Source organism: Dromiciops gliroides, chromosome 2, assembly GCF_019393635.1.
Source record: "Dromiciops gliroides isolate mDroGli1 chromosome 2, mDroGli1.pri, whole genome shotgun sequence".
NCBI classification, from domain to species: Eukaryota; Metazoa; Chordata; class Mammalia; order Microbiotheria; family Microbiotheriidae; genus Dromiciops; species Dromiciops gliroides.
In genome coordinates this window covers 237,786,370-237,812,471 of record NC_057862.1, presented here as the reverse complement: position 1 = coordinate 237,812,471, position 26,102 = coordinate 237,786,370, and the positions used below count along the sequence as shown (strand labels likewise).

Genomic DNA, 26,102 nt, shown 5'->3' with positions numbered 1-26,102 from the left:
GATGCAATCTGTACTCATCTAATAGATGAGAGGGCAGGTACTTTTCTGCTGAATAGGGAACTAATTATTCTTTCTTGGCCGCCTCCTCTCTATCCTCAGCCCCACCTCCTCACCCCCAATATGTGGGTGACACTTCTTTTTCCCAGCCTCCTTTCAGATGTTAGTTTTTAGTTAGTGCTCTTCTTGGCTCTGATCTCTGAGGAAATGGTTTTCCTTTCAAACTTGTGCTTGAGACCAGTGCTTCAAAAAACCCAACAAAACCCCAGCTTGCTCATAGATTTCTTTTTTAACTTGAGACCCCCCCCCCCCCCCAGCTAGGAAGGTCCTCGTAATTATAATTTATCTCTCTCTGGTGAATACACACATATATAAATATGTGCATAAACATATTGATGTGTATGTATATGTGCACATACAGTTTAAAACCTACTTCTCTTTTCTGTATGTCTTATCACTTTTGACCTTTTCCTCAGTTGCATTTAGTAATTAAACACAAAGATCAGTAATGGAATGGTTGACTATAAATTTTTTTTCTTAGATAACTGGTTTTGGGAAAAACAAAACAAAAACCAGTGAAAGAAAAAGCAAAACAAACTCTTAAAAAAAGGATTGGGAAACACTCATTTCTCTCTTTAGAGAAAAAGTGAGAGTGGGAGAATATCAAAGAAAGTGTGTGTTTACCAGTTCTATTCCCAGCTGCTTGAATGGCTCCAGTTCTGTATTTGTTTAGTGTGGCTTCTACATAGTAGCCTGTTGTCTTTGTCTTAGTTCTCAGCATTTGCTCCAGTGTGGTGTTGGTACATTGATACATTGGTACATTGTGGTGTTGCCTGCTGGCCTTCTTATCTTGCACGCCTGATCCAGTCCTTGGGTCCTGGTGTAACCCCCCACTTTCCTTGAGGGGTTCCCAGCATGCTTATACCCACCTCCCATGCTTGTTCTAGTTTCAGACTTCTTTCATATTATTTCTTTTATACTTCCTTGTTTTAGCCAAACTGGCTTACTGGTTTGTTTCTTGTTTGTTTGTTTTGTTTTGTTTTTTCTGGGCAATGAGGGTTAAGTGACTTGCCCAGGGTCACATAGGTATTAAGTGTCAAGTGTCTGAAGCCAGATTTGAACTCAGGTCCTCCTGAATCCAGAGCCAATGCTTTATCCACTGTACCACCTGGTTGCCCCACTAGCTATTTTTTCAATTTAGCATTCTGTTGCCTGTCTGTTCCCTTGTATAGAATAATTCTAAATGGATTTTTTTGTCCACACATTGATTTCCAGTCCATCCATCCCTCAATTATCTACCAGGCTCTGATTTCACTTTTCCTCTTCCCAAGTTCGATTGTATAGTTAACCAGTTCAACTACTACTCTTGAATTCCCTGCCCCTTTTCCTATCATAGCTCATTCTCACTAAATCCCAACTATGGATTATTCCTACCATCTACTTATACTCCTACTTTTGCTGAATAGTGTTAGAAGAAATCACAGTACCCTCTCTAATCTTTAGTTTCTCCCAATCTACAGCCCCCTGTTCTGCCTAAAAATCCATCGGTCTCCCCATCCTTCAGAAAAAACCAACCCACTCCCCAGAAGATCCTTCCATATTTTCAAACTCTTGAATGATCTTCAAGATCTCCTCTCCTCTCATTCACAGGCAATCTCAGAAAAAGTGTCTTCTCAACTCACTTCTCAATCCATGGCAGGCAGTCTGGCTCAAGCTTATCGTTCGATTGAAACTGCTTCTCAAAATTACCAATGATACCTTTTTAAAAAATTAAAATTATTTTTCAATTAACAAGAATTTATTTTCTCCCCCACATATCCCTGCCATGAACAACAATAGAAAACAAAAACGTTGAAACATATATGCTTAGTCAAGCAAAATAAATTTCCACATTGCCCATGTCAGAAAACGTGTCTCATCCTGTCCAGGACCTCTTTCTTTGTCAGGAGATGGGCAGCATCCTTTGTCTTCAGTCCCTTGGAATTATGATTGTATGTTGGGTTGACCAAAGTTCTTGAGCCTTTCAAAATTGTTCATTTTTAGTGTTGATGTATTGTATAAATTGTTCTCGTGGTTCTACTCCATTTGACATCAACCAAATCTTCCCAGATTTCTCTGAAAACATCCTTTTAATAATTTCTTGCAGTACAATAGTATTCCATCCCATTTATGTTCACTATTTTTGTTCAAGCCATTTCCCAACTGATGGGCACTTCCCTTAATTTCAAATTATCTGCTCACCAAATCCAGTTGTATTTTCCCCAGTCTTAATACTCTGTGTTGCATTTGACACTTGAACATCCTCTCTTCCTGATATTGTTTCATCTTTTTTTTGTGTGTGTGACAGCTTTCCCTTTGTTCTCATTTATCTGACTCCCTTGCTTAATCACCTTCCATATCCTACTCCCTAACAATGGGTGTACCCTAAAGGCGGTCTTGGATTCTTATCTCTCTCTAAATTCTCTTGGGGACCTCAACTCTCCTGGGTTTAATTATTTTGCAATAACATAGATGACCTGGGAATCTCAAACTCAGCCTATCCAAAAGAGAACTCAACATCTTTTCCCCAACCCACTGAGATTTGGAACCTCAGTCTTCCTTGACTCTATCTTTTCTTGCCTCGTGTATCCAATTAATTTGCCACATCTTGCTGAGTCTTATTCTACAATTTCTTACATCTGACCCCTTCTCTTCACTCTCATATGGCCATTATCCTAGTTTAAAGCTACTTAAGCTGTAGGTCATGAACCCCATGTGGGTTCGAATAACTGAATGTGAGGGTCGTGAAAAATTTGGCAACAGTAAAAGGTTATGTATACTTGTTTTATATACCTATATACCAAGGGTCATGTGAAAGGGGGTCGTGAGTGGAAAAAGTTTAAGAAGTCTTGTCCTAGCTCACCTCTCACCTGGGCTTTTACAATAGTCTCCTTTATTTATTTATTGGTCTTCCTGCCTTCAGTCTTTCACTTCATCCTCCAAATAGCTGCTGAAGTGATATTACTAAAGCACAAGTTGAACCATGTCATTTCTTTGCACAATAAGCTTCAGTGGCTCCCTGATACTTCTAAAAATCAAATAGAAACTCCTCTGTTTGGCATTTAAAGTTCTTCATAACCTGGCTGCCGTCTGGCTGACCAGGTTTATTTATACTTTACTTCCCTTCATGAGCTCTACATTCTAGCCAAAATAGGCTTCTTGTTGCTCCTCACATGTAACATTCCAACTCTAATCTCTACACCTTTGCCTAGGCTGTGCCCCCATGTTTGGAATGCATTACATCTCTCACTACCGGCTCCAGTGAAATCATAGGCAGGTCTGGTAAAAATAAATAAAGTAAACCTGGCCACCTGTGATTCACAACTCTGAGTGTAACCAAGTAGTCTAGCTGTCTGAGGCTTGTGCTTCATGTAGTAATTGAGAATGTAGCTGAAATACAGCAAATGGAAAAAGACAATAAATGCCATCTTTTTTTTCCCCTTGTAGGAAACACAACAAGTCGTCTATTCCTCCAGTTCCAAACTATGTTACTCTTACCACTGGAAACAAAGACACTTTGGGGTAAGATCTTCCATGCCAGTTAGCAAATTGTTTGTTTAAGCTGTGTTCCTATCTGAACTAAATTCCATTGTGTTTGCTGACTTGAGTTTAACTTTATTTCAGGGATGATTGTAATGTCCAGGATCAGACCTTCATCACCCAGCAAGTTCCGCTCACAGAATCTAGTGGCCTTGTCCTTCCTAATATTCAAAAAGGACCAGATCATAGTGTATCATAATAAGGTGTCTGTAATCTGATCAATTTCATATCCTTTTAACCTTTCCCAGTAGAGGCACTCACTAACATACATTTCTCCTTTTTCTGGAGAGGGAGCTCTTATTAATCTGTGCTGAGAAATAATAATAGCACAATTACGGGAGCAGGGAAATTTTTTTTTAAAGTATGGCCACACTAAAAAAAGGAACACTGTATTTAACATAAGATCATTTATGCCTCCCTTAATATGACATATAATTTTGGTTTGGCTGTTTATTTTAAAAGACACAAAGGCATACATCCTCATATGCAAGTAAATATAAACTACAATTGGTTCAGTTAGTGCAATATCGAGAGCCTCTGTGACTACTTAATTCCACATGAAACCTATACAATATGACCTATTATTATCTAGCTTACGAGTTGTTGGAATGAAACACATGAGCACATATATGCATGGATGTACATTTTCATACATTATGGGTTCTCACATACACACCTAGATTTATATATATTGCCAGCCAAACCACACAATTTTATAAGAGGATAAAACAAGGGGTAGTCTACCTTTCCAAATAGAGATCTTCATTATCCTAATTAAAAGATAGCACTTCAGAAGAGATTTTCCTATTGTGCCATATGTGTTTTTTGACATTAAGGCTCTAGATGATTTAAAGATCTAATTTAGTCTAACATTCCATTTGGTAAGGTCAGCAATAAGCCTATTATATACATGATACTTGGCGTTTTAAAATATCTCACAATCTTTAATTTTTATTAAGTACCCCAATGAGTTTGGTCAAGACAATTTAACTGGAAAAACAGACAAGTTTCTTATCTTTAAAATGAGAGGCTTAGACTAGATCATCTTTAAGGTTCCATGATTGCTTTAAATCTGGTTATCCAATAAGTGATTCAGCCCCTAACAGAAAGTCAAAGATTCCTATGAGATGAATATTAGAGCTAGCTCTTTTGGGACCAGAAACTTGTTCACTAATTGATGATTATACCACATTAAAAGTATATAGAAGTGGGGTGGCTGGGTGGCGCAGTGGATAAAGCACTGGCCCTGGAGTCAGGTGAACCTGAGTTCAAATCTGGCCTCAGACACTTAACACTTACTAGCTGTATGACCCTGGGCAAGTCACTTAACCCCAATTGCCTCACTAAAAATTAAAAAAAAAAAAAAGTATATAGAAGATATTTGGAATCAGCAAAAAAGAGATTAAATACTCAAAGTCAACATCTTTATCTTTTAGTTCCATTCTGACCAATATAGCTTAGTTAACACTAAAATCAAGGAAACAAAGCTAGACATAAGGTCACTTGAAACAAAGCATACTGGTCATATTGCTGTCATGACAACACAGCCCAAGCTTTATAGTGTCTTTGTGTCATGAAATGAATTGGAATTTCTCTCATGCCAACAGATTTCTATAAAGGAATTTCCCTCTAATCAAATGATATAACTGAAAAATGCAGAAAGGACCTAAGAGCATATGCATGACAGAGTTTTTCCCTAGAAGAAATATGATGGCAAAACTTGTTTCCTGAAAGATTCCTTCACCATCTCAAAGTAGGAGGATCTCTTTATTCCTAACACTGATAAAACTCTTGAAGTAGAAGGAAGACTGACAGAACCATCAAAATAAAATGTAGTCAGTGAATCACTAATAATATTATGGAGGGTTATATTTTGGAGATCAAAAAGTAGACGACATCCAGTCCTTTTTTGTTTTTTAAGACTTCTTCCATCAATTAATGGAAAGTCTTCTTTGGAGACATTAATGTCACTCCTGATCCCGTTTCCCCTACACCCTGCTTCTCCCCAGGGTTCTCCCTTTATATAAGAATTTCACAGTTAAAATAGTTACTTCACAAATGGAAGTACTAGATTGAAAATTTGACCACAAGGTAAAATACACTAGTCTTTGTGTAGTAACAAAAGCACTATATCGGAAAAGGAGGTGCCAAGGAGGATCTGGCTAGAATACTCCATTCCCAGTGCACTGTGTGTGAATAATCTTAAGCACAGTTGGCAAGATTTATGGGTTAAGTAGCTACTCAGGATAGGAAAAATCTTCTAAAAGTTCTTTTTAATGGCCCATAGTTGGCATAACTACAGCAGGTGCACTTAGCATGGAGTCTTCTTCTTTCCACTGAGAAGTAATGGTCTTTAGCTGAGTGTAAAATTGGATGCCCTAAAAGGAACAAGAGGAAAAAAAAATTAGCATCAGTTTGAGTGGTTCCTATGAGTTAAGTAGTATCTAACAACTAAAACTCTGTGTACTAGATGCTGCAAAATTATGAATGTTTGTGTAGAAAAGTCAGAATAGTTGAGTTTTTTTAAAAAGTGATATACCCATTGCCCTGCAAAAAAAAAAGTGATATATACTTCCTCTTTCTGGAAATTTGTAAAGAATACAGGCCATCAAAACCCAAGAGCACTTTTGAACAACTGGTTGTGAGTGGAATGTGTCCAATACCTTTAAAAAGAACCTATCTTAAGCAATCTTAAGATACTCACTTACCCCTGATAAATTTCCTACCAAATGTTATGAGACTTGCCCCTAATTTTCATGAAAAAATAAAATAAAATCCTCTGAACCTTAATTGCTTTGAAGTCTTGATAACCTGGAAAATTAGATTTAAAATTTTGATCAGCCTCTCCATGCTTGCCAAAGTGGTATAATTTGAAGATTCATTTCAGCCATTTCTCAGAGAATGACCAAAGGATTACTTCTGATAAAATTGAAGCCCTCAACTTAAATTATAGATAGAACAAACAGCAATTTTGTTAACTTGTGCATAAATGAAATTTTTCTTAATTGAAAATAAAATAGCTGATTGATAACTCTCACCAAGCTAAATGAACTTTTTTTCTATAACCTGTCACTGCCCCCCGCCCCCCCAAGCCAAATATTGTTTGGTATATTTTTTAAGTACTACAAAATTTTTCCTGACCATATTTCTTTTTTTTTTTTTTGCAGGCAATGGGGGTTAAGTGACTTGCCCAGGGTCACACAGCTAGGAAGTGTCAAGTGTCTGAGGCCGGATTTAAACTCAGTAACTCCTGAATCCAGGGTCGGTGCTTTAACCACTGCGCCATCTAGCTGCCCCCTTGACCATATTTCAGTGGAAACTTATGGCAATGCATGTCTTAAAAGGGTGATCTATAATGTAATATAATCTATAATTCATTATAATGCTATAATTAATGCATTTAGGAGAAAAAACATATTACTTAATCTTATTTGTTAGATGAGAGAGGAATAAGGTAGGTAGCAGTAAATAATTTGAGCCCCTTTCTGGAATATATACTTCTAACCAACTTCCTTTTGAAGTGAGAAGCAGCATGGTATAGAGTGCTGGACCTGGAACCATGCAAGAACTGGCTTAAATCCTGCCTTAGATTCTTAGATATTAAAAACAAAGTATCAGGGGCAGCTAGGTGGTGCAATGGATAAAGCACTGGCCCTGGATTCAAGAGGGCCTGAGTTCAAATCTGGCCTCAGACACTTGACACTTATTAGCTGTGTGACCCTGGGCAAGTCACTTAACCCCAATTGTCTCACCAAAAAAAAAAAAAAAGAAAAGAAAAGAAAAGAAAAAAGAAAACATAGGCATTTTAGTGCTACATTTAAGGTTCCATATTATATAAATGATCATACCCAAACAATCTGCTTAAATATAGCTAAGAGCCAAAAAAATCTGTTTTTCCTCAAAGAAACTGATCCCTAAACAATAATAATCTTTGCTTGATTGTAACTCGTAACTTGTGAAGTCAACTCATATTGTGATGTTTTTTTCAGCAGTCAAATCTAAACATGAACTGGGAATGGGGGGGGGAGATAGCAAGTATAAATGAAAATCACATGATTCCAAAACCTTTAGGTAATGGTTTCAAATCTCCATCTCTGAAAGTGATTGTTACTAAAGCTGCTAATGAATAGAAACACTAAGTTTCTTTTCTTTTTTTTTTTTTTTTTTGTGGGGCAGTGAGGGTTAAGTGACTTGCCCAGGGTCACACAGCTAGTAAGTGTCAAGTGTCTGAGGACAGATTTGAACTCTGGTCCTCCTGAATCCAAGGCCATTGCTTTATCCACTGTGCCACCCAGCCACCCCAACACCAAGTTTCTATCATAAAGTTGGTCACCAGGTGGCAAATCATTTTGGTCATGGCAACCCTCTCCTAAAGTATGGAGGGACTAAGATGTATGTTGGTAGAGCAAGTGCCTAATAATGTTGAAATCACAGCTCCTTTAAAGCAATATTTTAGTAACTTAGTACTCCTGTCTGTAGTCTATGAATGAGCAGTGCTCCAAGGCAGGAAAAAAAAAAGCAATTAGATCTGGATAAATCAATAAGCATTCCTTAAATAATCAAGACACTACTCAGTAATATTTAACCACCAAAAGCCAATACAACATTAAGCCAAGAGACCAGGTTTCTATTTCAGAATTACATTTGGCTTGTCAAAGGGGGAACATAATCACTACAGAATAATGATGCTATTGCTACAGAAATGGAAATCAGCAAAGAGTGTGCAATTTAAGAATGAAGTTATAGAATGGTACCTCTCTTCAGAAAGGATTAAGTTACTAAGGCCTAGGAGAAGTGGTAGCAATAATAAAAATATAAATACAATCTAACATTAATGTAGGACTTTAACTTTCAAGATATTATCATGTAATTATTATTTTATTTTAACAACATTCCTATCAAGTAGGTATGGGGTTCTTCATTTTACAGAAGAGGAAACTGAAAACACTGAGGTTCTGACCTTTTTCTTAGTTTAGTCTGTGTTGGAGTCTGAACTCTCAGCTAGGCTGTCAGTTATTAAAATTATACTGCCCTAATGGTACATGGGAGATTCTTCAACTATGATTCTCATCTCTTGGGTCACATCAAGTACAGTCATGTAGGTCACCATGGCAAAATCTATGCTAACTACATTTAAGTTCCTTCTGGGGGACCTAGTACCCCCGAGCTTAACCTTAATTCACAGAAACTGTTGGCAGACTATCTCTTTGCAGTAGCCTGACAAATATGTCATTCTTCCTCCTACATACAACCAAGAGGAGGTTCATCAAGCAAAAATACAGCAACTGTTTTTAATGCTCAAGTTATTTACCTGTTTGCCATAAAAATTGCTGGTTCCTCTGAAGGAAGAACGAGATCCCGTAAATGAGAACATTGGCAAAGGCACTGGAATAGGGACATTCACACCCACCTAATACAGAGCAAATACACGTTAATCATTAAGCTGAGAGATAAAACAACTAAAATTTCTATCTAGTGAAAATTTTGGAACCCACAATGAAGGTTAAGTGTAAGACAAAAGTAGCATATCCCAATCTTTTAATTAGGTTCCTTTGACTGTTCCCTTTGTTGGCTACCAAATCTTGGATAGGAAACAAAAACTATTATGGGATCCATCTAAAATATACTTCACAAACCTGCCCCACATCCACCATGTGAGAATATTTTCGAGCAATGGCTCCATTGGTGGTAAAGATGGCAGTTCCATTTCCATATGGATTGTCATTCACCATCTTGATGGCTTCATCCAAAGTGTCTGCCTCCATAACCACTAGAACTGGACCAAAAATCTCTTCTTTGTAACAGGTCATGTTTGGCTGATAAGACAAATGTATTAGAAAAAGAATGATAAGGGATTCTACACTCTTTACTATCATACTAGAATTCCTCTCCCATTTCACATACTACCCTCACACGTCAATAATTCTTCCCTAGTGGACACTGTATAAAATGTTTGTCATTCATAATTCTAATTTACCACCTTTTCTCATGCTTCTGAATTAATATAAACTTTGCCTGTTTTAGCCCAAAGAACTTGTCAAAAATTATCTTACTTGATTTATACCAGGAATGAAGGGATGGTTGAACAGAAGGAAAACTATTAACATAATAGATTATACTGATAACAAAAATAACAAAAATCATATATCAACAGTTGCAAAAAAAGGTTTTGACAAAATGCAACACTCATTCCTATTAAAAACACTTGAAAGCACAAGTATAAATGGATTTTTCCTCAAAATGATAAGAAACACCTACTTAAAACCATCAGCAAGCATTATTTGTAATGGGGACAAGCTAGAAGCCTTCCCAATAAGAACAGGAGTGAAACAAGGATATCTATTATCACCAATATCATTCAATAATGTATTAGAAATGCTAGCAATAGCAATAAGAGAAGAAAAAGAAATTGAGGGAAGCAGAATGGACAATAAGGTAATAAAACTATCTCTTTTTGCAGATGATAACGATGATATTCTTGGAAAATCTTAAGAGATTCAACCAAAAAGCTAGCTGAAACAATAATTTTAGCCAAAGTAGCAGGACATAAAATAAACCTACATAAATCATCAGCATCTCTATATATCACCAACAAAACCCTGCAAGAAGAGATAGTAAGAGACACCCCATTTAAAATAATTGTAGACAGTATAAAATACCTGGGAGACAAACCCAGGAATTACATGAGCATAATTATAAAGTAATTTTATACAAATAAAGTAATATTTATAAAACTTAAGAAATATTAACAATAAAGTGACAATTCTAACTAAACCAATTTACTTCTTTAATGCCATACAAATTAAATTGCCAGTATATTTAATTTGAGCTGGAAAAAAAAATAACAGAATTCACCTGGAAGAACAAAAAGTCAAGAATATCAAAAGAATTAATAAAAATGTAAAGGAAGGAAGTTTAGTAGTACCAGGTCTTAAACAATATCATACGGCAGTAATGATCAAAACTATGCTATTGGCAAGGAAATAGAAAGGTGGATCAGTGGAACAAAGTAGACATACAATACACCATAGTAAATGATTATAGTAACTTTATGTTTGACAAATGTAGAGATTTAAGATTTTGGAATAAGAATTCATTATTTGGTAAAAACTATTGGGAAAACTGGAAAGCGGTCTGGCAGATATTGGGTGTAGATCAATACCTCATACCCTTTACCAAGATAAGGTCAAAACAGATACATGGCCTAGATATGAAGGGAGGTATCATAAGAAAATTAGAAGAATGTGAACATACCACCTACCAGATTTACAGATAGAAGAATTTATGGATAAGCAAGAGATGTGAGGTGTAAAATGGATAATTTTTATTACATTAAATTGAAAAGGTTTTGTACAAATAAAATCAATGTAGCCAAGATTAGAAAAAAAGCAGGAAAAGGGGTGGGGGAGGAATTTTATAGACAGTTTCTTGGATAAAGGTTTCATATGTCAAATATATAAAAAACTGTCAATTTTATAAGAATGAGTCATTCCCTAGTTGATAAATGGTCAAAGGATATGAACAGGCAGTTTTTTGATGAAGAAATCAAAGCCATATGTAGTTACATGAAAAAATGCAATAAATCATTACTGATTAAAACAACTTTGAGATATCATCTCACACTTATCAGATTGGCTAAAATGATAGAAGGGGAAAATTACAAATGTTGGAGGGGATGTGGAAAAATTGTGACACAAATACACTGTTGGTATATCTGTGAACTAATCCAACCATTTTGGAAAGCAATTTGGAATTATGCCCAAACACTTAGGAAACTCTGTATATGTTTAACCTAGTAATACTGCAATATCAAGGTGATCAGGGGAAAAGGAAAAGAACCTATATGTTCTAAAATATTTATAGTAGTTTTCTTTGTGCTGGCAAAGAGCCAGAAATTGAGGGGATGCCCATCAGTTGGGGAAGGCTGAATAAGTTGTGGTATATGATTATGCTATAAAGACTTGCTGTGCTTTAAAGACTTGCATGAAATAATGAAGTGTGAAATGAGAAGCAAGAGAATGTTATATACAGTAATAGCAATATTGTTTGATGAATAACTGAACAACTAAGTTATTCTGATTATTATAAATACTCAAATCAACTACAAAGGACCTATAAGGGAAGATGTTATCCACCTCCAGAGAACTGATAAATAGAAGTATGTGTTGTATGGTTTTACATATGCACACGTGTGTGTGTGTGTGTGTGTGTGTGTGTGTGTGTGTGTGTGTGTGTGTGTGTATGAGAGATGATGATGATGACAACGACCTCTGTGTGGGGTGGGAAGGGAGGAACACAGTTTGGCACATAAAATGTAATAAAAAACATTAAAATTACCTTACTTGGTAATTACTTTGCTACTTCAGTTCAGCTACTCATCACCTTTAGATTAGAATATTCCATTTGCCCTCTATGATTTCCCTCTCCCCACTCCCAATTTGACAAAGCTGCCGAAATAATTTTCCATGAGTATAGATCTGATCTTTTGACTCCCCTATCTTTTTTGTGAAAAAACCAAAAAGGCCCCAAATTCTTCTGTTTAGCTTTTTTTTTTTTAAGTTTAAAAATTTTTTAAATTTCTGTTTAGCTTTTAAAGTTCTATATACAACCTGGACCCACTCTGCTTTTCTAACCTCAATGGACATTAGTTTCCTTCCTGCACTGTGATCCAGCCCAAATGGCCTTCTCTCTGTTCCTCACTCAGGTTACTCTCCTGTATTTATCCATGACTTTGCATGCTGGTCCAACATGCCTGGAATTCACTCCTTCTTTACCTCTGCCTCATAGAGTCCCTTTCTTCCTTTAAGGTCCAGCTCAGCACTATCTTTCCTGATCCCCATCACTGCTAGTGCCTTTCAAACTACCTTATGTTTAACTACTTTATGTGTATAAATACATGTATATCTATTCACTGACTTTATATTTATGCTGTACATAATTGTTTTTGTTTTGTAGGGCAATGAAGGTTAAGTGACTTGCCCAAGGTCACACAGCTATTAAGTGTCAAATGTCTGAGGCCACATTTGAACTCAGGTCCTCCTAAATCCAGGACCGGTGCTCTGTCCACTGTGCCACCTAGCTGCCCCTCATAACTGTTATATGTACCTGTCTTCCCATTAGAATGTAAGCTCGTTGTGAGCAGGGATTATTTCATTCTTTGTAATGGTATCCTCAGTGCCTAGAATATAGTATAGTAGTACTTAATACTTGAGTGTGACCCAATCTACCAACCATGAAACCACATCATCACTATTTTCAATTTTTTGTTATTTAGCCATTTTCAGTCATGTCCAATTCTTTGTGACCCTATTTGGGTTTTCTTGGCAAAGATACTGAAGTGGTTTGCCATTTTCTTTTCCGGCTCATTTTACAGATGAAAAAAATTGAAGCAAACAGGGCTAAGTGACTTGCCCAGCCACATTTAAACTGAGGTCCTTTTGACTCCACATGCTATCCACTGAGCCACCTAGCTGCCCAAGGTTTTTATTATACTACTTTAAAAATCAATGTTGAGGCCTTGTTTTGTACATCATAGTCAAGTAATTTTCTATATATTCCTCCCCAGTGACCCTACTCATTGAGTTTTCCCTTGAATCAAGATAAAACAGTTAAGCAAAAGCAACACATAAATACATCTGACATAATGAGCCATAAGCCAGATTGGATTGGTTTTTGAAAAAATACTTGTATAACTTGCTATATGCAATAGAAATTTTCCTAAAAATGTGTGCAAATCTATTTTTTGTAAATCAAAGAAAATCACATTAATTATGCTAAGGGAGCTAGTTAAAGAACACCTCTAATGAATTATTTTGTAATGGGAACAATCCTGTAATTTATTTGTCTTGTATATTTTGATTTTTTTTGTAGCTGCTTTTCTTCAAGTGGTACTTTCAGAAGTATTCAATATAGCAATAGTAGTTGCTTAGCTGATTAAAGAAAGCAAATAACTAAAGAGCAAGAAGCAGTAGGTAGATGAAGGAAAGAGTAATGGATTAAAAAAAAAATCAACTCTCAAGTCTTCCATGTGTGGCTGGCTAAAAGAATATGAATTAGAAACTGGAGAACTAGGATTCCAGTCTAGGCTCTGGCAGTAGCCAGCTGTGTGACTTTGGGTAAAAAAAAATCTCCTCTTAGCCTCAGTTTTATCACCTGTAAAGGGTTTGGATTCAATCATTGTACTCAAACTCAAATGGCAATTTTAAGTTCACAGCACTCAAGAACCACTACAAATGCATCTTTCTTGTTTGTTTCTTTATAATGTCTGTTAATACTATTTTGTCTAAACAAAGGGGTTGGAAGCAGCCTGGTGACTGACCCCTTGGGTTAGAGATCCTGGGACTATATACAAATATATAGGGTGTCCCAAAAATCTTAGAGCAGTTTTACTTTTCTCTTTCCTTTCCCCCTGTCCCTTCTCACTAGTGTTTTGTTTCTGGCCACCTCAGTCTACTCTCCCTTCTATCAGTCTCACTTCCCTTTTGTCCCTTCCCCTTTCCCTTCTTAGTTTTGCCCTCCCTTCTATTAACACCCCACCCTTTTCTTTCTCCTTTCCCTTTTTACTTCCCTAGAGGGTAGGATAAAATTCTATACCCAATTGAGTATGTATGTTATTCCCTCTTTGAGCCAAATCAGATGAGAGTAAGGTAAGAACAATGATCACCCCCACCCCTCCCTTCTTTCCTTCCGTTGTAATAGGTCTTTTGTGCCTCCTCAAGTGATGTGATTTACCCCATTCTGCCTTCCCTTTCCTCTTCTTCCAGTATAATCCTTAAGGTTTTTTTTTAATATCATCACAGAATCAACTTATACCCATACCTTCTGTGTATACTACTCCTATCTGCCTTAATAAAGATACAGTTCTCAAGAGTTACAAGTATCTTCTTCCCATGTAGGGATGCAAACATTTTAACCTTGAGTAATGTGTTTTTTCCCCCTTTTTACCTTTTCATGTGTCTCTTGAGTCTTGTATTTGTAGACTGCATTTTCTGTTCAGTTCTGGGCTTTTTATTAGGACAGTTTTAAAGTCCCCTATTTCCTTGAAGCCCAGCTTTTCCCCTGAAAGATTATGATTAATTTTGCTGGCTAGTACATTCTTAGTTTTAATCCTAGTTCCTTTGCCTTCTGGAATATCATATTCCAAGTCCTCTGATTCTTTAATGTTAAAGCTGCCAGGTCCTGTGTAATTCTAATTGTTCCTTGATATTTAAATTGTTTCTTTCTGGCTGCTTGCAGTACTTTCCTTAGAGCAATTTTAAGCTTTACTATCTTGTATGTGATCCTAAACCCACAACAAGATTTAAATTCTATGCTTCTGTGACTGATCAAAGTTTTATTATATAGTTAAGATTATTATCTCTACTTATTTACCGTGACCTTTGAGATGATGGTTGGTCCGACAAAATTGCCATTTTCAAAGCCTTTAACTTTAATTTTTCTTCCATCTAGAAGAAGTGAGGCTCCTTCCTTTGTTCCACTCTCAATGAGATGACAAACTCGTTCTTTGGCTTGTGGGGAGATTAGAGGGCCCAAATCAGCTCCAGGCTGGTCTCCTGTAAAATAACATGAATTATTTAAGAGTTTTACTATAGGGGGCAGCTAGGTGGCACAGTGGATAAAGCACTGGCCCTGGAGTCAGGAGGACCTGAGTTCAAATCCGGCTTCAGACACTTAACACTTACTAGCTGTGTGACCCTGGGCAAGTCACTTAACCCCAATTGCCTCACCAAAAAAAAAAAAAAAAAGTTTTACTATTGATGGAGGAGGCAGAAGGTTAACAGGTAATCTATCAATTGTAGCTAAAAGGGGTTAACAGATAAACTGAGGCTTGAGTCCTTATAAAGGGTTAACAGAGAAACTAAGGTTTGTGTTCTTATCAAGAGTACTGTAATCAAGAGGGTTCAAATCCCCATCAACCAATACCATCAACAGAGACAGTAACTAGGGACCATTAATATTCCTAAATGACAGGACACCTAGAAACCAGATCTTAAGTAAAGAGATACCATAAACACAGAGATCCTCAGGGTCTGACCAGTTTAAGCATGTCTTTATGAACATGCACAGAGAAGGCCAAATGTGTCCTTAGGTTCAACTTATGATGTGTAAACCCCAAAAACACACCTCTAGGGAAAAAGGTACCCTCCTTGTGGGTTGTCTTAGGACCTCAGGAAGTCCAAATTAGGATAAGACCTCCCTTGAACTTCCCACAAGGAGGAGATTAACCTACTTTTTCTCACTACAAACATAACTATTCTTTATACCCCTATTCAAGACAACCTCTCTGGTGGTCTCCCTGTGGTCACTCACAGTATTTCAATAAAGCTTGGGAAACTGAGTCACTGAGTCTTGTAATTCTTTGGGATGCCTCATGATCAATTTGATTAATTAAATCTACCCCCACATCACTATGATGATAATATAGAAATCATGACAATAGCAAAAGATTTAACTGGGACAGCAGGTACAATGGAAAGAGAATTGGTATAAATTTTTTTTTTTTTTGGCGGGGCAATGGGGGTTAAGTGATTTGCCCAGGGTCACACAGCTAGTAAGTGTCAAGTGTCTGAGGCCAGATTTGAACTCAGGTACTCCTGAATCTAGGGCCGGTGCTTTATCCACTGCGCCACCTAGCTGCCCCCTTGGTATAATCTTTAACAGGCATGGTCAAAGTCACAGAGCCAAACATTCTGTAATCCACTGAGAGTGCCTTGGATATTGACTCTAAAGATGATCACAAATAGTTACCAGCAGTAACCCGAAGCTTTTTGGCACGTTCCACAAGTTCTGGCAGCCAATTCTTTGTTTCCCCCACCAAGATGGCCGTAGACAGGGCCATACAGCGTTGCCCTGCAGCTCCAAAAGCTGCTCCTACCAGTTGGTTCAGAGTGTTTTCCTTATTGGCATCTGGCATAACTACCCCATGGTTCTTGGCTCCCTAAGGAAACAAAGAAAGCAAAGCATATTCTTGTTGAGGGTGTCAAATTGTTCAGTTAACAGAAACTAATACTTCTAAGGTGATAATCAAAAGGTACAATGAAGCCATACTTAGATCTTATGTTGGAAATGGAAACCAGTCAAAAGTGGTAATTAAGGGGCAGTTAGGTGGTGCAGTACATAAAGCACTGGCCTTGGATTCAGGAGGACCTGAGTTCAAATCCAGCCGCAGACACTTGACACTAGTTGTGTGACCCTGGGCAAGTCACTTAACCCCAAATGCCTCACCAAAAAAAAAAAAAAAGTGGTAATTAAATTAGGGGGACATGGCATCTCAGATCATGTACCTATTTCAGGCAAATATGGCAGGGAAAGGATCTGGAAAAGCACTCTTAGTTGGTTTTGGAAGAACAAAGATATGATCTCATTTTTGATATCTTTAAAATCTCAGCAACATCTTTGTGAAGACCCATAATAATTCCTATCTGTGAAGCATCGTGCACAAAATAAACCAGTTAAAACAAGCTTCACCAAATATCTTCATGTTACAGATGAAGAAAAAGCCTGTGAGAGGTTGAAGTAACTTGTCATGGTCCTAGAGTTCAGCATATCAAATGGTAGAGGAAGAGTTGACCTTGGAAAGGTGAAGAGCCACGTCTCTTCATAAGAGATGAAAGCAAAGGAAGAGAACTAGGGATGATGAAATGGAATTTTGAAGTACAGAAGATGACAAGAGAAAGAGCTCATGATAGATGATTTCTAGTAGAGGTTTTTTTTTTTAGTCAAGTAGGAGATGAGGTCTTCTGACACAAAGGGGAAAAGGGGTGATGTAGGGATCTTGAGGGAAGAGAATGTTTGGAATAGTCACTGTGGAGACTATTTTTCTTTCTTTTTTTTTTTTTTGGCAGGGCAATGGGGGGTTAAGTGACTTGCCCAGGGTCACACAGCTAGTGAGTGTCAAGTGTCTGAGGCCGGATTTGAACTCAGGTCCTCCTGAATCTAGGGCCAGTGCTTTAACCACTGTGCCACCTAGCTGCCCTGAGACTATTTTTCTTAAACCAGAACTGATTTCATAGCTATAGTAAACTCCTGGTAAGAAAACTCCCTGTACTGAGACAGGATGGCACCTGGTTTACAATCTATAATCTTAAGAGAGCAGGTTGGAGAACCGAGAACTACTTTATAGCAGGTTTTTTTCCAACATGAAAATTTTCTGCCACCCAAGTTTAGGCCCTAATTTCCTTTCACTTAAGTTAATGCAATATCTTCCTAAAAATTCTCCTTACCTCTAGTCTGTTTCTGATCGAAATCATTCTATAAATCAGGACATCCTGAAAAGTCTAAGCTTTAAAAAAGTTTAAAAACTGCATTAAGATTTTTGAGAGACCCATATTTCTTTCTAATATTATATAGCACTATGACACTTCAATGTTGAAAAACTTCCAGAATTCTGGACATGATAGACAAGACACTTGATAATCTTGTCAAACCAAACTGAGAATAGGTTAAGTTAAACTGGCCAAAATAAATGGGATTTCCAAAATTCCCAAGACTACTGCAAGCAAGTGGAGGTAGCCACTGAGACTTATAATATGGCTAGACTGAAAGGCCATTATGGGATGACTTGTAGTTTATACAAGCTGTGTAATAAAACAAAACACATTTATACCTCATTGCTTGCATGCCACTTTCCCCAGAGGTAACGTGAGTCCAGAAGCTGGAGCAAAAACAGCACTGGAATCTTGTCTCTCAAATAAACAGTGGAAAAATGGCCAGGAATAAGGTTGGAAAGACAGGAAGAAGGGAGGGAAAGGATCCAAACTAGAACACTTGCTGTTGATACCACCAAAATCTATCTACCTCGTCTATCTATGGAGGAGGAGGCATATACCCCCTACTCCTTATTAGCTAGTTTCAGGCTAGAGGGTGAAGTTTTCATTAAGAAACTATGGGGGGGGGCAGCTAGGTGGCGCAGTGGATAGAGCACCGGCCCTGGATTCAGGAGTACCTGAGTTCAAATCCGGCCTCAGACATTTGACACTTACTAGCTGTGTGACCCTGGGCAAGTCACTTAACCCCCATTGCCTTGCCAAAAAAAGAAAGAGAGAAACTATGGTATTAATGTAGGATGAGTGGCCTTTCTGTTGAAACCTTGGCTCTTAGTTTTAAAACTGATAGGATCTGGAGAGAAAGGGAAAAGGAAGTTTACCAGATTTGCTTGAACTCTCTTGCCATTTCTTGACCCTCTTTCATAGACGTACTCTCCAGCTTGGTTGGAGCCCACAAAGCTGATTGCCTTTATATCCGGATGATCACAAATGAAATTCACAGCTTTAAAGAGAAAATAAGTTATTATAACAAAAGACCTAATAGTTTTCTCTCTTCTCAACCCAGCAAATTTCTTCTTTGCTGTCTACATCCCCATTGCCACAAGTTTGATCTTTTCCTACTTCATTCAGCCTTTTCCTTTCCATATTTCTAACTTGATTATCATTCTTTTCTAATTTTTTGATTTCAAGACTACAGTTTCTATTTTTCTTCTGTTTTGCTCTCACCTTGACTTTCAGAATTTCTACCTCTAACTTGCTTCTTGTACTCTTGACTCCCTCCAAATATCTGCTTTCTATTACTCTATTTTCTTGGCATTTTTATTTTTTAGGGTATTTTATTTTATCTACTGCTCCCATGCATTAGAGTTCTTATATAACATTGTACACAAACAAGTTGCACTGCACATTACATATAAGTACCTTAATTTTTCCTAAGTTTGTAACTTGTGAGCTATATACTTTTTTCTTAAAATATTTCCAATAATAAGTAAATGTCCTTTTTTTTTTTTTGGTGAGGCAATTGGGGTTAAGTGACTTGCCTAGGGTCACACAGCTAGTAAGTGTCAAGCGTCTGAGGCCGGATTTGAACTCAGGTACTCCTGACTCCAGGGCTGGTCCACTGCGCCACCTAGCTCCTAGCTGCCCCGTAAATGTCCTTTTTAACAGATTCTTTGGCCTTTAACCAATATGTCTAGTTTTATCATGTATAGTGTGAAAGACTGCTGGTCATCTATCAGTCTTTTCAGCTATACCAGCACACACACGGATGGCAACATCATCTTCAAACATTGGAGATTAAGCTAATAACACTTTCCCCGGTTATTCTTTAGGTACTTATCCCAAGTTAAATCACTTCAACACCAGTTTTTAATTTCCCTATTGGTAGGTAGACTGAGATCCCTTTGTAGAGGCTTTTACCTTCATGCTGCCCATGGATGATGTTCAATGTCCCATCTGGTGCACCAGAGTCTTGTAGCAACTTGGTGAGAAACATGGTTGCTCCAGGTACTCGCTCAGATGGTTTCAACAAGTATGTGTTTCCACACACCATAGCCATGGGGATCATCCAGAGAGGAATCATGGCAGGAAAATTGAATGGAGCAATGCCTGCACATACGCCCAATGGTAGACGGTAGGAGTAAATGTCCATGTCTTTGGTAATGGAAGGCATGGTCTCTCCCAGCATGAGGGATGTTATACTACAGGAATGTTCAACTACCTCTGCAACAAAGAGGGACAAATCAGATAATTTTCAAATTCAAAGCCATCACCTCTCCAAGCATGGGCCTTTGCTGAACTCTTCTTCCTGGTTTGCTCAGTATGGCCAAAGAAGACTGACTCCTTTCAATGGTGGAGAGCTGCTTGCTCTTCAGTGTTTATCAGTCTATGTGACGAGATCATGCAAAGTGATATCCTCTAAAAGGGAAAGAGACTGATCTGGCACACCAGGGTTGAGTAAATAATGAACTTTTGGAAATAAATGGGTTTCATATATCCATGAGAGGTAATACCTCTCAATATTCATGAGTGGCCAGGAAAATTTTCAAGTATTGACTAACTCCACATCCTACAGTGAAGAAACTGATCATTCTCAGTATCCTCTTTCTCCCCCCCTCCCAGAAACTCCTGAAATCCTTGCGAGGGATTGGCAGCTTACGAAGGCCTCGGAACACATCTCCCTCAGCATCAGCCAGGGTCTTTCCTTGCTCCAAAGTGATCACCTTAGCAATTTCTTTCTAAAAAGAAAACAAAATGAAACCAAAGCAAGAGAAGAGAAACCCTTTCCCACCTTCACCTCTCCTTTATATTCACCACATAGCTAAGAAGATGAATAATTAGGCAAACACTACTGAGGAAAAGACATAGCAAACTTCAGGTTTGTGTCTCTGCTGTAGATTTCAGAATAGGTACCAAGGGAAACAGTAGTTATGAAACTGAAGGACGTTACCTAGGTGACAGTAGCAAGGACAAGCTAGGGAGTCCTCTAAGTCATATTATCAGGGAAAATATATTTTGTAGATCTTCTCACCAAGTTTTCCTTGATAAGCTGCTGATATCGAAGCAGGACCTGTTGGCGACTTACTACAGACGTCTCTGACCATGAGGGAAAAGCACGTTTGCAAGACTCCACAGCTGCATTCATTTCAGCCTCTGTGGCTTTTGGAACTCGGCCAATCACCTCATTGGTAGCCTGATGAAATAGAGTAGCATATCATACTTTACCCTTGCTCTGCTTTTTATCCTCTAATACAATCTCAGGATGTAGTAACCAGACCATTGATTAATAACATATACTTAGTTTTATATTTCCCCATCATATTCTCAGAATATTCTTAGTTGATCAATATGGCTTCCAAAGAAGCTTTTCTTACTGGGTTGTGAATATCGATCCACTTGTCACTTTGAGATTCAACAAATTTCCCATCTATGAAAAGTTTGACTGTTGGCTGAAAAAGAAAACAAAACCAGTTAGTTATTGTTGGGATTCTCCCTGTCTTTTCCTTAATGTGAGTAATTCTAAATGATTCTGGAAACTTCTACTCTCTATACATTTTACCAGTGAGAAAAAGCTAAAATTATTTTATCACAGGAAATGGTTATACCATCAACGTTTGGTCTCCGTGTTATGCAAACTCATTAAGAGTTGGTATATCCTTATTCTGAAAAGGTATAATGAAAAGAACTCTGAACTTTGGGACCCATGTCTGAATCCTGGCACTACCACTTAATATGTGATCTTGGACAAGTTACTTGTAGAAGCCTTAGGCCTGGAGATATTATCTGTAAAATACTGTCACTATTTTCCTCACACAGGTGCTGTGAGGGTAAAATAAGACATGTAAAACACTTTGTAAGTCATAAAGCACAATATAAATGTCAGTTCTTATTTTAACAGTGGAATTATTATTAAAACACAACAGAACCTAATAAGTAACAGTAAAAGTAAATATATATCCATGGGAAACACAAAAACAATCAAAAGGTTAGTCTTTAAAAAAAAAAAAAGGTTAGTCTTTTAGCAAAGTGAATGAGTTATTATGAATCCTTGGTTCAACTGACTTTCTGTATGATCCTAGATAAGATCTTTAGGATGTCTATGTACCAGGTAAGTAAAATATTTTCTGTTTCTCCTGAAATATTGCTTGCAAGAAAAAACACATAAGAAATGATATACCAGAAAACCAATGTATCCTACAATATTCCTTCAAAGAATTTTAGCACTATCAAGTTAAAAACAAGAGTGGTAAAGCAGTCAATGACATGAAAAGGAAATAGGGGAAAGAAGTGAAAAGGGAAGGGACTGAAGGAGGCAGTAACAGTAACTCCAACTCCCAGGCAAACAGTAACGATTCAAAATTCTTGGAATATTCTGAAATAATTATTGCTCTATCAGAATTGATGAGGCTCAGAGTAAAATTTGTAGGTAGAAAAGTTTAGACTAACTGACTCCCATTAAGTTGTTAGGAAACTGGAAATGGCTTAGGTTTACAATACCATATAATCTCTCTTCCTAAAAATTGTTAGGAATATGATAGACCTTTGTAGTGAAGACAAAAATTACTGGATCATAGAATCATAGATTTAGTGCTAAAAAGAATTGAGAATCTATCTAATCTGGCCTACTCATTTTACATATGAAAAAAGTGAAGTACAGAAAACTTAAAGTGACTTTCACCAATCACAGAGCTATTAATTATCTGGTGAATGGATTTAAATGAAGTCATGTGAATACTCCTTGTCAGAGAATCAAGCCCCACTCTCTTGTGGAACAGGAAGTAATACTCACCAGAAGGAAAGTATGAATTCAAAAGGTTCTTTGGAATCCTCTGATGAACTGACAGAAATGGTAGATGCTTTGAAATTACATTTTGTACTCAGGCTTTCATAAGTCTCTGTAAGTTAATCAAATACTACTGGGGGTATAGCTCTTCAATTTTTTTGAATATTTAATTTTTTCCCAATTACATGTAAAGACAATTTTTAACATTCATTTAAAAAATTTGGGGGGGTTCCAAACTCTTCCTTCTTCCCTCCCTCCTTCCTGAGAGGGTAAGCAATTTGATGAAGGTATGTGCAATCATGTAAAACATTTCCATATTATTCATGTTGTACAAGAAAATAGACCCCCTTAATCACCCCCCAAAAATTTGCCTTCATACTCCAGTTCTTCCTTGGGAGTTAGATAGCATTTTCCATCATGAATTCCTTGGAATTGTCTTGGATCATTGCATTGCTGAGAATAGCTAAGTCATTCAAAGTTGATCATCATACGGATATTGCTGTTACTGTACAACGTTCTCCTGGTTCTGCTCACTTCACTCTTCATCAGTTTGTGTAAGTCTTTCCAGATTTTCCTGAAATCATCTTGGTCATCATTTCTTACAGCACAATAGTATATTACAATCATATACTACAACCTGTTCATCCATTCCTCAACTGATGGACATCTCCCTCAATTTCCAATTCTTTGCCACGACGAAAAGAGGTGCTATAAATCTTTTTGTCCAGGCATAGATCTTAAGGGATGATACTACAAGAAAAAGAAATCCCTTTTCCTAAGGATCAGGGAAATCAACTACCATAAATTGGCCTTTATGCCAGTATGAACTTACCACTGAAGATGAGGAAAAAAGGGAAGCTGGATACCAGGTAGGATTTATCTTGGAAGAAACCTATGAGACAAAGGTGGTGGTTGGGGGGGGGGGGGGAGAGGGAGAGGTTGATTATATCATTTTTGGAGTAGAAATTCAATGAAAAATGTAGGGGGAAAGAACAGAACACATATCCACAAAGCCAAATTCTACATAGAGCATCAAGTATAACACAGGAACTAGTGCTCTTAATGCCATGTGATAGACTTAACCTCATTAAGTATCATTGAGACTTAGTAGGATAGTATTCAAGGCTAGAATATGGCAACAGAAGGGTATACCTAATTCAAAAGGAACATATTAACTAAAAGGCAATTGTGAAAGCGCTATACATTAAGAATATACATTTGTGTTAGAAAATCCTTAAGTGAGACAAGGGGGGATAATGGTGAAGAACATTTGGGTGAAGATCAATGGAGTTAAAAAGAAAACTATGGGGGCAGCTAGGTGGCATAGTAGATAAAGCACCAGCCCTGGATTCAGGAGGACCTGAGTTCAAATCCAACCTTAGACACTTGACACTTACTAGCTCTGTGACCCTGAGCAAGTCACTTAACCCTCATTGCCCCATGCCAAAACAAAACAAACAAAAAACTATGATGAGAACATTCAGGCAGGATATAGATGATAAACTTGGGACAGAGACCATAAATATAACATGAATGTGTAATAGAAATAGGAGCCCTTATTTATCAAATGAGACTATAATATAAATATATTGAAAGATCTTTTAGAGTTCTATAGATGTTAACTCTATATTATCATCTTTATCTAGACATATGCTAAAGCAGTCAGCAAAAAGCAGAGCAGGTGATAAACTTTTTTAAAAAAAGTTTTGATGCTTTTAAAAACTTTTCACTTCCCAATAACCCTGCCTAGTAGAACTGTACCTTGCAACAAAGAAGTTAAACCAAACCAAATCAACAGATCACAACCATGTATACCTCATTTTCTACCGGTAGTACCCCAATTTTCTACCAAGGAGTTCGTTTCATGATAAGCCAGTCATCTGGGGTCAAGAAATGGTAACTTCATTGGTCTAAACTCAGATTTAATGTGGTTTTCCTTTATATTACTGAAGTCATTGTGTTTACAATTCTCTTTGCTTACTTTGTTCTTCATTGGTTTTTCTTAATCTAATTGTTAAGAACTTGAATTGCCTTAAAAATAATTTCATTTTTCAAAAATGGAAGGAAGTGAAAGGAAATTCTATTCTGGGTCCGAATAAGGAGGATTTGGTGCCAAATCAGAAATTATGAGAATCCTGGGGAAAAAGCAACCCTTTCCTCTTAGAATTAGTGGTTGTTAAGGAGGGCATAGTATGCCATAAACTCAGGTAGGGTAATCTTGGAAGGAACCTATGAGACAAAAAAAGAAGAAGAAAATGTACCATTTGACTAAACTTGTCATTGTGTTGGTTGGTTTTGCTTAATTGTCTTTATTTTTCCAAGGATGGGCTTATTTAGCTGGAAGGGTTTATATTTGGAAATGACAAAAAAACATTTAAAAAAACAACCCTTCAATTGAATTGGGGTAGGAATCTGTTTAAAGGCATGGGGAAACTTTGTTTGGACCTTTCTCTAAGCTAGAAATGCTTGGATTTAGAATGTTAAATTAATAAAATGTTTTTAGCAGACTTGTCCCCAAAACACAGACCACAGAATTATGTTGTACCCCCGCCTCCCATGAGATTAGGAAGGAACTCTATTTGGTGGAAGCCTGCTGAACTCTAGAAAAGGCAAAGTTCCTTTAAGAGATCTCTCATTCCCCCCACCGCCTTTACCCCCACCACCAAGAACTCTAGAGTTCAGAGGGCAACCTGTGTGGAGGAAAGCAGGGCGATGAAGGACTGGGGCTTCTCCCTCAGCTGCAGGTGCAGTTTCCACAGCAGCTGTTTTTGGTTTCAGGGACCCTCTGGCAGTCTTATAAAGCCTACGGACTCCACAGGAGAATGTTTTTAAAATGCATACAATAAAACACACAGGATCAGAAAAGAAGCCAATAGTTAAATGTAGGTAACAAAAGCACTTTCTCAGAGCCGCGTGCAGGTGGACCCCAGGTTAATTTCCCAGTTCTATAGGGTAAAGCGACTAGCAGGAGCAGTGCAGGGGGCGGGGAGAAGTGGGCGGAGAGGAGAGGGCAGGGGGGAGGATAGGAGTGTCAATAGAGGGCGAAGCACGGGGCTAGGGAAGAAAAGTTCAAGGCCAGGGTTAAAAAAAAGATCCGGTTTCGTACGCCAGAGGTTGGCGGGCCGCTGGCAGGGATCGGTCAGGGGTCCCGCAGCTTGGGAAGGATATGACAGAGCCGGGACAAAGGCCTGGAAGGGGCGAGGGTTGGGTGTCAGGGGGTGGCGGGACTGGATCCCAGGGACGCTGGCCCTGGGCCAGCAAATCTCCTCAGCCTGGACAGGGGAGAGGAGTCGGCTCGCCCCGGAGCGTTCCAGAGGCTCGAAGTTCCCCCCTTTTTCTCACCCGAAGCATCCGGGCTCGTAAGCCCGCAGCTGCTGCCGCCGTTACCACCGCCATAGCTGCTTGCTTCTGTCAGTCACCGGATCGGTTATCAGCCTGACCCCTCGACTGACCCCGCCTCCCTCACCTTTCCATTGGCG

The 26,102-nt window shown here is 37.9% G+C and overlaps 2 protein-coding genes across 2 annotated transcripts in view; one reads left to right on the top strand and one right to left on the bottom strand.

The window, feature by feature from the left end:
- BBOF1 (basal body orientation factor 1) overlaps positions 1–3,775 on the top strand; it is a 74,575-nt gene extending 70,800 nt beyond the window's left edge. The window contains exons 10-11 of the mRNA XM_043983992.1: positions 3,484–3,558; positions 3,661–3,775. Coding sequence (XP_043839927.1) covers positions 3,484–3,558; positions 3,661–3,775 — 190 coding nt within the window. The remainder of the gene's footprint in view (positions 1–3,483; positions 3,559–3,660) is intronic.
- Positions 1,774–26,102, bottom strand: ALDH6A1 (aldehyde dehydrogenase 6 family member A1). Its single transcript, XM_043983993.1, has 12 exons — positions 25,966–26,102; positions 23,456–23,515; positions 21,215–21,289; positions 20,872–21,033; positions 20,500–20,578; positions 19,761–20,063; positions 18,722–18,843; positions 16,324–16,513; positions 14,947–15,128; positions 9,213–9,392; positions 8,888–8,986; positions 1,774–5,954 (listed from the first exon to the last, which is right to left on the bottom strand). The coding sequence occupies exons 1-12, from the start codon at positions 26,017–26,019 to the stop codon at positions 5,850–5,852; spliced, it is 1,611 nt and encodes a 536-aa protein (XP_043839928.1). The 5' UTR covers positions 26,020–26,102; the 3' UTR covers positions 1,774–5,849.

Coding starts and splice junctions, on each gene's coding strand:
- ALDH6A1 (XM_043983993.1), bottom strand. CDS start 26,019: ATGGCGGTGGTAACGGCGGCAGCAGCTGCGGGCTTACGAGCCCGGATG. Junction 18,844..19,760: donor CATCCATGGGCAGCATGAAG/GTAAAAGCCTCT, acceptor TTCTCTTTAAAG/CTGTGAATTTCATTTGTGAT. Junction 5,955..8,887: donor GCAATTTTTATGGCAAACAG/GTAAATAACTTG, acceptor TGTTCCTTTTAG/GGCATCCAATTTTACACTCA.